Source organism: Phasianus colchicus, chromosome 3 (genome assembly GCF_987193195.1).
Source record: "Phasianus colchicus chromosome 3, bPhaCol1.hap1.1, whole genome shotgun sequence".
NCBI lineage: Eukaryota > Metazoa > Chordata > Aves > Galliformes > Phasianidae > Phasianus > Phasianus colchicus.
The window spans coordinates 71,002,501-71,014,800 of record NC_143438.1 but is presented as its reverse complement, the minus strand read 5'-3'; the positions used below and the strand labels follow the sequence as shown (position 1 = coordinate 71,014,800).

The 12,300-nt window shown below is 39.0% G+C and overlaps 1 protein-coding gene across 8 annotated transcripts in view; it reads left to right on the top strand.

The window, feature by feature from the left end:
- RUNX1T1 (RUNX1 partner transcriptional co-repressor 1) overlaps window positions 1–12,300 on the top strand; it is a 110,186-nt gene that overhangs the window by 54,972 nt on the left and 42,914 nt on the right. For 6 of the 8 annotated variants that reach the window (XM_090137796.1, XM_031590987.2, XM_090137798.1 and 3 more), the window contains 3 exons: window positions 5,689–5,826; window positions 9,468–9,709; window positions 11,467–11,556. In XM_090137796.1, coding sequence (XP_089993922.1) covers window positions 5,689–5,826; window positions 9,468–9,709; window positions 11,467–11,556 — 470 coding nt within the window. Of the gene's footprint in view, window positions 1–3,968; window positions 3,989–5,688; window positions 5,827–9,467; window positions 9,710–11,466; window positions 11,557–12,300 lie in introns of those variants that run through there. The other 2 variants (XM_090137799.1, XM_090137800.1) reach the window with 2 other exon arrangements.

Here is a 12,300-nt window from a genome sequence, read left to right as displayed (position 1 = left end):
GCTGCTTTCCGATATTGCCTTTTTGGGAATTGCATGGGGAGGAAAAGCTATCCACTGGAGACCTGAAACCAGGCAATGTTTTCTTTCTATAATAGCATGAATGCATCTGGTGCTGATAGGAAGTTATTACCCATATTATCCATTTGAGGTTGGTCATTTATAGTGCAGAAACATCCATTCTGTTTAGGTTCTTGTTTATTCACTAAAGAGGAGTCAAAAAGGCTGAGAGATTAATTGAGTGAAGGCTTGACCTCAAACAAGTCCGAGGCATGCTTGACCTGTGAAGTTATCGTAGTGTTTTTTATGCATTGTAGGACTTAGTTTTTCACATAAGTAGGGACTGGATATATATATTTAGGCTTATACATGCTTATATCAAGCAAATCCTTTTCAGCCAGGAGAGTTTCCTTGCAGTATAGTTCTCGCTAAGTGTGATGTGAGGTATTGCTTCCTGATCTTTGTTTCATTGTCACACTCTGGTAGTGATATGCTTGGAACTTCATAAGACCTTGAACATGGCCTTGCAGTATCTGTTGCTGACTTTGGGCGAAGATCTTTCAGAGGGAAGGTTCTTCAGTGACCATATTGTGGTAACATTATGGAAGAGCTATGTAGTTTTTCCTCTTTGATAGACTGATGTGTTTCTGTCACCCACTTCATTTCTACAGGGTTTCACAGTCTGTGGAGAGTCTGGATAGAGACTTCTGGGACTCAAAGTCTGTTATCTGCTTGCAAACTCTATGCTGTCACACTCAAAACATTTAGGATAAGTCCAGCGTCAACTCAATAGCAACCTTCACTTTTAAATGGTACAGATTTAGGTCTCAATTTATATAATTTGAGAAGCAGGGGCAGGTTCTATCTTGTGTCACATGAAGGATTTGTAATTTCTGTGAGCTTAAAGGGAACAGGACAATGGACGCTTCTAATTTGGCAGGTTTTCATTCTTATTTTTAATGTGTTGGCACAGAAGTAGCGAGTACTGTACAATCAATATAGAGCGTCTTTTAAGAATCTTTCATGCCTGGGATATACATCTGGAACTGTTTGCACTAACTAAAAGTAAAATAAATGCCACAGCATATTATACCATACTTTTTTTCATTTAAAAAAGGAAATTGAAAACACACCACCCCTTGAAATGCTTGACATTGAATTGGCTATTGAAATGGTATCAGTAAAGTATTTATATATTCCATATTTTGTTCCATACATCAGCTTTCCTTGATGCGTTAGACTTGGAAGCGTGCCACGTGAGCTGAAATGTTGCCATATATGAAAGACTGCCTTGTTTTAAAAATGGACTTAAATCATTGAGCCTACAGGAAGTAAAGTAAATCAGCTTGAATACATGCACATCTCTTTTTGCTCATGCTCTTGCACTTTTTACTTTGCGTCTTCCGCATTTGCCTTCAGAAGTTGGCCAGGTTTACAGTAAATATCAACATTCACCTAACATCTAAATAATAGTGATAAAAATAACTCCTCCCATAAAAACTGTATGAATGACAAGAACTGTATGGTTTCACGAACCAAGAAATCCGCAGAAGAAATATCGTAATTTAAAGCTGGTTTTACAGCATTCTTTAATTTTAAATGGAGCAAAATATTTCTGTGGTAAAGTCACAGTCTTCACTCTTTGCTGTAAAAGAGATTCAAGAATGTATATTTCAGAATTTTTTTTTCAGTATAATCCAAAGCAAATGCAATTGATCTCTGCATACTTGAAACATATTTTCTGAATTTATTCTAAGTCTCTCACTGCACCAGAGGGTTGTGTGTATGGATTAGGACTAGCCCATTATTTCACCATCTATCTCCATCCTGAATTGATTGCAGCAAGTAGTGAAGAATGAATTGCAGATGTCTCCTTTTCTCTTTGGTTTGGAGGACCTCTGGTTTCAGCCCAGTTTTATGAGAACTAGGCTAAGGAGTCTGACTCCATCACTGCTTAGAAGGTTTCTGTCTGTGGAAGAAGTCTTTGCATCTGAAACAAGTTACTGTCTCCGTATACGCAGCCAGCACTCTGAAATGGGTGACGTTGTGAGAAACTTTCTGTCACATCTCTCCTAATTTGGGATTATTATTTGAAATGTCAGGTTCCAACAGAAAAAATAGCAAAGACCGCTTTGCAAATGGAGAGTTTGTTTTGACACGAGAACATAAACATATTTGGAATGCAAGAAATTAAGTGATTTTAAGAGATGTTTCCCTTAAAGCTCTTCTAAATTTTAGGCAAACCTCAAGGAATATGCTCCTGTGTTAGAGAGCAAATGTACCTGAAGTCTGGGACAGGCAGGATTTCACTCATAAATGATGTAGTTTTTCCTTTTGCAGGATTCCTTCTATCCCTCCCATCCCTTCATCACTTCTGAATATACAGTTAGCAGAATAACCACAGAGAGCTGCTCTTAAAAATGTGAAACCTCTCATATAACAAGGTTTAGGGGCAACCTGGCTCACAAATAAATACAATTTAAATACTGCTTTGATTTTTAGCTTGCATATTTTCAGGCTACTTTTCAACAATTAGAGTTAACAAAATTGTTTTGTTTTGTTTTAAATTAAATTAATAATGATTTGTAGGAGGTGAGGTTCTAGGCTATGTTTCAGACATGACAAGCTTTGTGAGTTCAGGTGACAGGGAGTGGCAGCTCTGTCTGCTGTGTGCTCCTTCACCACTCCATTTCCAAGAAGCCTTCTTTAGCAGCTGAGGTCCTCCAAGCTGTGTGCTGGGATAGAGGTGGGTGCAGAGCATCCAGTGCAGTGATGTGCATCTTCTGCAGGAGCTGGGGAATCTGTCACAGAGGTGAGGAGCAGAGAAACACCAGCAGAAAGGGCAGAGAGGCTCCTGCAGGAGCTTTTCTACTGAAGAGGCTAGAAGGATGGGAAGTATGAGAGAGCAGTGGGACAGGATGCTTTCCAGGGCTGTGTAGTGCTGGTGATATCCCCCAAGCATTCCAAGCACATGAAAAAGCTTTGCATGTTATACCATACTTATACAAAATTTTCCTTTCCCCCCTCTCCCCCCCTCTCTATTCGGACAAGACAATATGGTACCCTGGTTTGAAGTGTTTTGTGATGAGCTTGAAAGCAGTCTTTTATCTCCTTACAGAACACTTTGCTGGAGTGCTTATGGACTAGCAGAAATAAATGTTTGCCACTGTACAGTAGCAGGATGGGTTGTACGGCTTTGCAGGGGATCAGGGGACTAATTAGAAGTCAGTGGCCTGTCGAGTTGTTTTTGTTTGTCTGTTTCTTCGCAGAGAAAGGTGATTAGAAAAAGTAAAGCCTAATATCAGCAGAAGTATATGAAAAGTAACGATAATGCCAGTGATCTGCAAATGGGGCAGCAGACAGTGTTGAAGGGAATAAAACCAGTTTGACGGCAGCGGTAACTATCTGCAGTTGGAGAGCCAACCCACACACTGTTTCCCACTATAGCTTTCAATTTAAGTAACAAAATATCTCCAGCTCTTGGGAAAAGTGTTCCCCCTCTGATCCGAGCCTTTGGGAACAGACCTAACTCTGGAACAATGCGGATCGGGAGCAGGAGAGGTGCGGCTGGTTACGGTGCTGGGTTCAGCTCGCTTTTAGTTCCCAGCAGCTGAGCTGTGGGATACAGCCTGTGCCTGCTCGGCGCGAGCAGCAGCTGAGCGGAGTTTGGTTTCTCTCACTCTTTCTTCCACCCACCTCCATCTCCTCCCTGCCTGTGTCTGCGCTCCCACATGCTTCAAATCTGTGTACCTGGACTGCCTTCCTTAACAGTTCAGCGTGAGTGTTAGCAGAATGAAAACCAGATGGACCAGCAGTTCCCACTGTTATCTCCCCACCAGCTCTGGCAAGCCTCCCTTTCTCTCTCCTTTCTTGGCATGGCAGAAATATTTGCCTTTATTTAGGAGGGCTCAGGCTTACTGCTGTGCCTCTTTCCCTCTGTTGCAACATGAGCTGAAAGCTATTTATTCCCCTGTTGCTGAGGTTGGTTGAGGTGAGTGCGAGATGAATTCAGCTATTAAGGAAGCAATTAACGTTTCAAGACTAGTTTTTGTAGTTCTTTATATTAAATGAATGGCTTGTTGAAGATATAGATTTAACTGTTTGAGTGGAGTGATATGGAAAGGAAATTTAGTATAGAAATATATTTTAAAACCTACCTTTGTTTTTCAGCATGTAGTAATGTACTATCTCTTGATTTGCAAATCAAACCTTACCTGTGCGTGAGGCTTAATATTTGGATTTTGGATTCTGTTCCCTATGCTACCGAGGTTTGCTAATCTGAGATCCAAACTGCAGATCCTTTTCTCCTGTACCTGTATTCCTCATCGTTTTCTCTCCCTCTTCGTCCGATAAATGAAAGTTCTGATAATTAAATTTTTGAGGCTCTTAAAAACACACTATTCCTTCATAAAGTGCATTTACTCTTTCACATGCAAGATTTTAGATGTTTGTTGGGTTTTTTTTTCTGTGAACTTTATTCTCTGTTCTAACAAGATGTACCTTCTCAAAGTCAAGCAGCAGAATTTGTAAATCATTCCTGACTTTACCATTGTTGTGAATCGAAACCACAAATTCATCTTTAACGCAATAGCAGTGACACTGTTTTGCTACACAGTTTAGTGGAGCACATGAAGCCTTGTATAAGACAGTCTGTAAAAAACAAAACTATAATCCTGACCCCAGAAGAAGGGATGTGAGACTCATGCCCATTTAAAGCTAAGCTTCATTTTCACTCAAGATGGCCCACTAAGCTATTGTGTTACATTTGCTGTTTGCTGGTAAATGTTGTCGTTTTTTGCCCATTTTTGATAAATGAAACACAAGGATGTGGATGGTTTTATATTCCTGTTTATTTATTTATCTTTTTTTTTTTTTTTTTCCCCCACATCAACTTTAACACAGAATTATCCAAAAAGATGTTTCTGTAGCATGTATATAAAATATCTGCTAGCTCTTTCCTTGCAAGGGAACTGTTTTTCCTTTTCTGCCTGTTTTTCCTTTTGTTGTTGTTTTTCATGTCTTACAGATTTTGAACATTAAAGTTGTTCTTAATGTGTAAAGATGTAAACTTAAAAATGTTATGCTTTTTTTTTTTTTTTTAAATGTATGTATGTGTGGCAATTGACTTATCATTTTGACGTGTTTATTCTTGATGGGAATGTGAGAATATCCAGGGGCATGGTGGCAAAGTCATCCGGGAGGCACTGGTATTTAACATAAGTGTCTCTCATTGCTTACAAAGGCATGACAAGAGCTGCTTTCAACCAGTATCCTACCCAGTATCTCACCTGTACTAAAGAGCTTCTGCTTATATTCCTGTAAGGATTGTTGTAAGGGGATTTATTACTTTCCTGTCTCTTCATCTCCTTTTTCCTCCTGGCTAACATTGAAGGGAGGTGGCATTATTGCACTTCCAGGAGTGCTTTGGAGGCAGCATCTGCACGTGCTAGAAATGAAAAACAAAAGATAATGCAGCAGTGCTACAAATGAGGTCTTCCCACCTATGCTGCACCTTCTTAAGTAAGGTTCAGATGATGCAGTTCTGCAGGAGCACACTGGAATAGACAACCAGGTGTAATCTTTTGCGGCAGGTGCTGAAATGGCTCACTTCCTGCTTTTGCTTTTAAACTTTTATTTCAGAGCGGATGTTCTTGGGGAAATAAAATAGTGTGTTCCTGTGGTGTGTTACAGATCGCACTGAGAAGCATTCCACAATGCCAGACTCACCTGTGGATGTGAAGACACAATCCAGGCTGACGCCTCCAACAATGCCACCTCCTCCCACTACCCAAGGAGCTCCAAGAACGAGTTCATTCACGCCCACAACGTGTAATTAGACTTATTTTCTTCCTATTCTTCTGTATTCTTTCTTTCTGTATGTAAGAAACTAAAGGGTGTGAAGGAAAACCTGCATGCAAGGGCTGCAGCAGCATTTGATGATACTGCAATAAGTAATTAAACAAATGTAAGATCACAGCAGGTTAATGCATCTTTAGTCTGTTAAGGTGTTCAGCTCTGAGCTGTGGTAATTTCCCTGATATTTGAGTGTAGCATCAAAGAACAGAGAGCACTCTTTCCTATGTCATTTATGCTTAGATCAGTCCTCTGAGAAATACAGGAAACTTATGCTGTTTTGTTGTACAATTTAAGAGATTCTGTTCACTTTTGCGTATAAAATTGGGCAGTTATTGTTTAGGGCTTTGTTTATATATTTAAAGTGGGGGTTATTCTTAAAGAATATAGTTTATCCCACTAATGATTGAATGAAGTGCTATATAATTTCTAGTTAGTGATATAAAGACAAAAATAAAGGCGTTCTGTTGTTTTGTTTTGAGATTCCTAATCTGGGACCACATCTCTGTCTCAGTTTGCTGATGTAAACACACGAGAAGCTCTACCAGTCGTGGTGGAGTTACTCTGCATTCATATCAGCATAACTGAGATTGTGATCTGGCATGTTGTCTGGACTATTCTTTTCACAGTCATGAAATGATCCACATTTCTCTTACTAAGATTTAGCTGCAATTCTTTTTTTTTTTTTTTTTTTTTTTTGGTCTCTTTTTTTACTGCCTCGTAATAGTATAAACATGAGAATGTGTTTACATTTCACATTTTAAATAAAACATTTTTAGAACAGTAGAATACATATGCCTAAACAGAATGACGGCAGCATCTTCTATTTGTCTTGCCTATATCTTTTTAGCCTCTTGCTGCCTGTTAAATGCCTTTCTTAAAATTCACCTCTGTGCAGAAGGCCAGCTGGAAGCCTTTGTACCACTTATCCCAGTGAACCCTGTCCTGAGGATTTACATCAGACTTAAACACTGAGGAGCGTTTGTGCCAACTCTTTGCATAAACTCAGATTTAACCCAGTGACCCTGATCTTGCAAAGATCTGTTTGTTTTGTTTAACTCCAGCACCTGAATCATCCTAGGAACTGCTCTGAAGTTAAATTGTTTTGAGTTTTTTTTTGCTGGATGAGGCTCTTGCTGATTAAGCCTTTCAGTCTAATTTGCTTAGCACAGTTCTGGATGATCTTGGGAAGTGATAAAAGGAATGAGACCATGTTCTGTTCTTTTCTTACAGTCCTCAGTTGAGTATACTCACTAGATTTTGTGGATATTGTTGGAAGGTGTGTGAACCATAGCTGTTTTTGGTTGTTTTTGCTGCTGTTGTTTTGGCTATTTCTATGAATTCCAAAAGTCTAAAGATCTAATTTTAAATGTGTTTTACACTGTCAGATTTTGGAGTTCAGCCGTAGTAGTTCCAGCTTGGATAGTAAAAAGCCACTTCTGTTTGAGTGCTTGTTACACTTACTGCTTCTGCAGTGAGAATGCCTGTAGGCTAAGAAGTGCACACTTGCTTTCTTGTCAAGAGTACACTTGTTTGCTTTGTTTTAGACTATTGAAAACTCTTAAAATATATTAGTTTGTTGAAATTCTAAATGCTAAATTCTGTTTTATTAATAACATGGCTATATTTTACAGTAACATAGATGTCTTTGCCAGTTGGCAAATTCAGACATTATAAAGAGATAAAATCATCAGTATTGGGTGGACTATTCCAAATGCAAGTTGTTTTGAAGCAGCTGCTTTTGGGGAATATTTCTTTGTTTATTTTGTTGAGGGAAGAATTTGGTCCGCCTTTCTCCTCATCATATCTGTCCTAGAGAATGAACTCTGCAGTCCTCTGCTTTCTTGATCTTAGCCACATCACTAGGAGCAGTGACTGAGTTATCAGGTTGTGTCAGGATAGAGCAGGACATATTCTTCCCTGTCCTAATCTACTGAATTCATGGTATGATGTGTTTGGCTATGCAATTTCCTTGCAACCACCATGTATTTGTTTACTCATGTATCTCGCTCTACTGCAGCACTTAGAGTGGCTTGGAGCTGAACTTTGAGATGCCAGCTTCTTTCTATTTCTGCTTTTTCCAGTTTGTTTCCCCTAGACCACTCAACTAGATGAGGCAAACAAAACTAGATAAAAAATCTTGTAGAAACTAGGTAGTTGTTCAGATTGCTGCTTTTTGTATTACCACCATAAAGGGCCCTTCAGTCATTGAGGTAAGAACCCCTTTAAAAGAAGGGTTGTGATAATCAGTACTTGTCCATCCTCAAAAAGGAGTTACTTTCTAAAAAGAAAGATGACTGTTGGAGAAAGTGACAAATAGGAAAGGGATGTTTGCCTTCAAAGATGTTAGTCATTGACAAAGATGAAAGGTTCTTGAAGATGTTCGCTTGTCATATGCTTTCAAATAGGAAGCAAATTAAGCTATTATCATTCTGCATTTTTTATTGTAGGTAAGTTCCTGATTTGTGGTGGCTTTCGGTGTGCAGTGATGTAAACTCATGTCTTGGTGCTTTGGAGTAGGGAGGCAGGTTGCGCCAAGTGAGTGATACCAGAACAACTGATTTCTAATTGACTCCCTAAACAGAAGCCAACAAATTTGCCCAAGGCAATAGCCAGCTGAGTAGCTGCTGTTGGTATACTTGTGTGCTGCCTGCCCATGTTTTCAAGTGCACTTGTGCATTTTTGTTCATAGGGAGCCATTGTTTTGCTTGTCACTCACTGTCATTTTGCCTAGTTAGACTCAAGAGCTTGTGCTGCTGTAACCTGGGTGGAAAAAGATGTCCTCAGTTTGATTCTGTGCTCTATTCTGGAGTATGGATAAGAGTCAAACTAAAACAGTGGCGAGAAATGGTTGTTGTCAAGGTTGCAACCTTGGAAGGAAGAGAATGCTTTGCTATACTTTTTAGAGATACTATACTGAGACATGAAAAGCAGAGTAATTTCCTTGTGGTCTCTGAGAAGTCTTCTAGTAGTTTTGTGTCCTAGCTGCAAGGCTCTGGGCCACAGCTAGGATGGCACCATTTGTACCTGCACAAACAACTTAGTGTGCTCCATATGTTAGCAGCTAGGAAATCTGTATCAGAAAAAATAACCTTCTCATTGGGTGGTGTAAGGTTAAAACATGCAAGTCCTGTTTTATAAACACAGCTGTCAGTTGTGTGTACAAAACACGAGTAAAAATATTCAGAGATAAACTGAGGCTTCATGAAATATGTCTGCACATTTTTTTCTACCCCAAAGAACAATTTTTTTTTGTTTTCACTCATATACGTGCTCCTGCTCTTTTCTCTCTCTTTCTGTTCCTCCCTCTCTCTCTCTCTCTCTCTTTTTTGTTGTTGATTGTTTGTCTGTGGTATTCAAATAATGTTTTTCAGGTTCGGGAGCTCTTTGGGGGGACTGTGTGACAGTCAACTACTGTTACTTCCACTCCATGCAGTGTTCAGTACCAGATACTATGAAATGGATTTAAACTGTGGACTGTTGCTCTGTCAGAAGGCTGATTATCTTTGATCATGCAACTTAATTAATTTTGAGATCAAGCACAGAAAATTTTAAGCTGTCTTCCTTCTCTCTCCATCCTTCTCTTTATTTTACCCTCTCTTCTCTTTCTCTTTCAGTAACCAATGGCACAAGCCATTCACCAACAGCGTTAAATGGAGCTCCATCTCCTCCTAATGGCTTTAGCAATGGGCCATCCTCTTCCTCTTCCTCTTCTCTGGCTAACCAGCAGTTACCGCCAGCTTGTGGAGCTAGGCAGCTCAGCAAACTGAAGAGATTTCTTACAACCTTACAGCAGTTTGGCAATGACATTTCACCAGAGATTGGGGAGAGAGTGCGTACCCTTGTGCTAGGACTTGTGGTAAGCAAAAACCAGTGATACAATAGCTGTAATTTTTTCTCTCCGTTTACCTCTTTTACAGTTGAAATGTTTATTATATACGACAGTGTGTTACGTATATGGCTTATTCCATACTTTAAGGACACCAAACATGTAAGCATAAAGATCTTGCTCCAGATCTAGTCTGTCCATCCACAAGTGACAGCTATTCTCAACTGGATACCGACTAGAACTGTAGCCAGTGTGGTGTTATGACAAAATGATATGAAAGGGCTTTTGCTCTTACTGTTGGCAGCCCTGAAGTAGACACAGCCTGAATTATATAATGCAGTAAAATCTGTTTTGGTTTGCCTAACATAATTGACTGGGTAAAAAAGAGTGCCACTATACACAGAGCAGCAGAATACTGGCTAAGAGGATGAGATGAATATACTTGGGCTGTGTTTACACAGTGGAAAACCTTTTCTCAGTATTCATTGAATTTAGCAATGAGGACCTGAACGGGTCTTGATGCTACTTAAAGACACATTATTTATAAGATTATGTGATTATATGTCTGAATGATAATTTCAGGTTTTTCTTATCTACAACTGTCAGGTTGGGCTGCTATTTTATAGGCAAACTGTTGTGAATCTGGCCCAGGATTCTTTTTATTCTCATTAAAGTCTTCCCTCTGCCAGACATTGTTGTCTCCCATGTATCTCCTTCAGCAATAATTACACATACCAGGAAAAATGCTGTTGCTGTGCTCTAATATACATCTGTTTTGAGCAGCTGCAGTTGCCATTGACTTCATTTGAAGCAAAGACTGCCAGCACTGTTTAGTATGAGGGCTCAGGTGGCCTCCATTTGTATATTCACAAAACACTACCTGAAAGCAGTGAAACTCATTCACTCGAGTCTGTGTTAGAAGGAAGGTTAACTTAGGTAGTGGAACTTCAGATAAGTCTCACTCTACATTTGCTTCCATATCCAAAATGCCTATTTAATATGGTTTTGCATGCTGTGTGGCTTTCTGTGAAAAGGTGAACTGGTGAAGTAAAGAAACTAAAGACAGCTTTGGGTGCATCTACCCACCTCTGGTTTTCATAAAATCATTTGATTTTCATAAAACCGTTGTTATTTACAATTGATTCCTACCTTGCTAAATTTCACCTGAGCTCTGATGAGCAAACTAGGAACTTTTCCTTGAGAATGGTCATGTATCACTATTCCCATGGCTAAATTTTTGCAGGATGTAGACTTCATGCCTATGTCCGTAGTCACAAAGCAATGACTTCCCATCACAATTTACTGGTGCAGTAAGGTGTAATAAAAACCTCTCCGATCAGTACAAGTGGCAATGAGCAATTTTCCTCATCAAACAAAGAGAAACTTGCCTTAAAAAACAAATATTTTTTGGTATGCATTTGCATGTTAATTATCACAGCTGTACTGGGAAAATAAATACAAGAAGCACTAAGGGAAAATAAAAATTAAAAAAAAAAAAAGAGAAAAGCAACGTTAACTGGAGTTTGACATCTGAAAATATTTCCATGCTTAGTGCCTGAGAGTTTAAACTATATGCTAAGCAACAGGCGCTGAATGCTGGAGATGCTGAAGGTTCTCTTTGAGTATGTTAATAAGGTAATAATTTAATATGTGGCATGCTTTTCTTTATCCTCTTATCTATATCAAGAACAAGGTATTAAGCAATTTTAAAGTGCTTTGGTTACTGTTTCTCTTGCTAAGTGTTTTCATTATTTTGTCACCAACAAAGAATTTCTTTTTCTCAACAGAATTCTACTTTGACAATTGAAGAATTTCATTCCAAACTGCAAGAAGCTACTAACTTCCCACTGCGACCTTTTGTCATCCCATTTTTAAAGGTATTGCACAGTTCAGTGATCTGGAAAGTATTTCAAACCATATTGTTGCTAGGTCACAGATGTGTGTTACAGTTTTTCTTTTTAAGAGAGTCGGGAAAATGAATAACATTTAAAGGCTTCTTCCCATAGCACGGTGGATGGCATTGCATTTGAGGATATAGTTTGGCTGTTTGCAAGAGCTGTCAGTTCTCTAATTCTGTAATCATTGTTGTTTGTTTTATGTTTTTGGCTTTTAGATACAGAAGCTTTTACCAACTGAGTCTTCAGACTTTGGATTATAAACATAATGATGCCTTGTGCTTCTACCAAACTAGATTTTTTTCCAAATTTTTGCATGGTGCAAAAAACAGAGATGTCAGGAATTCCTAATTCCAGCATTCTTCTAATGTGCTGCTTAACGTTAGTGCACAATGAGATTGTGACACTGCCATACAAGTAAAAAGCTGATCTTTCCCTTCTGGTTCCATTCACCAGTACAAACAAGATGTCTTACTAAGGACTTATGCATACGCTGTAAGAAAGACAAACTAAAACCTCATTCAAAAGCCAGTTAATAAAATGTATCAGATTAACGTGCATAATAGAAACCAGGAAAGTAAAGTCTTCTGTGAGGTCAGGAAGTTTGCTCACCTGTCAGTATCTACCTTCTATGAATGGCCGAGGTCATGTTGCATTCGCAGAGCGTGTTGCATTCAATTCTCGTTTTGCCGTAGAAGTGAGGTATTTATTGTTCCCCTGTTTGGG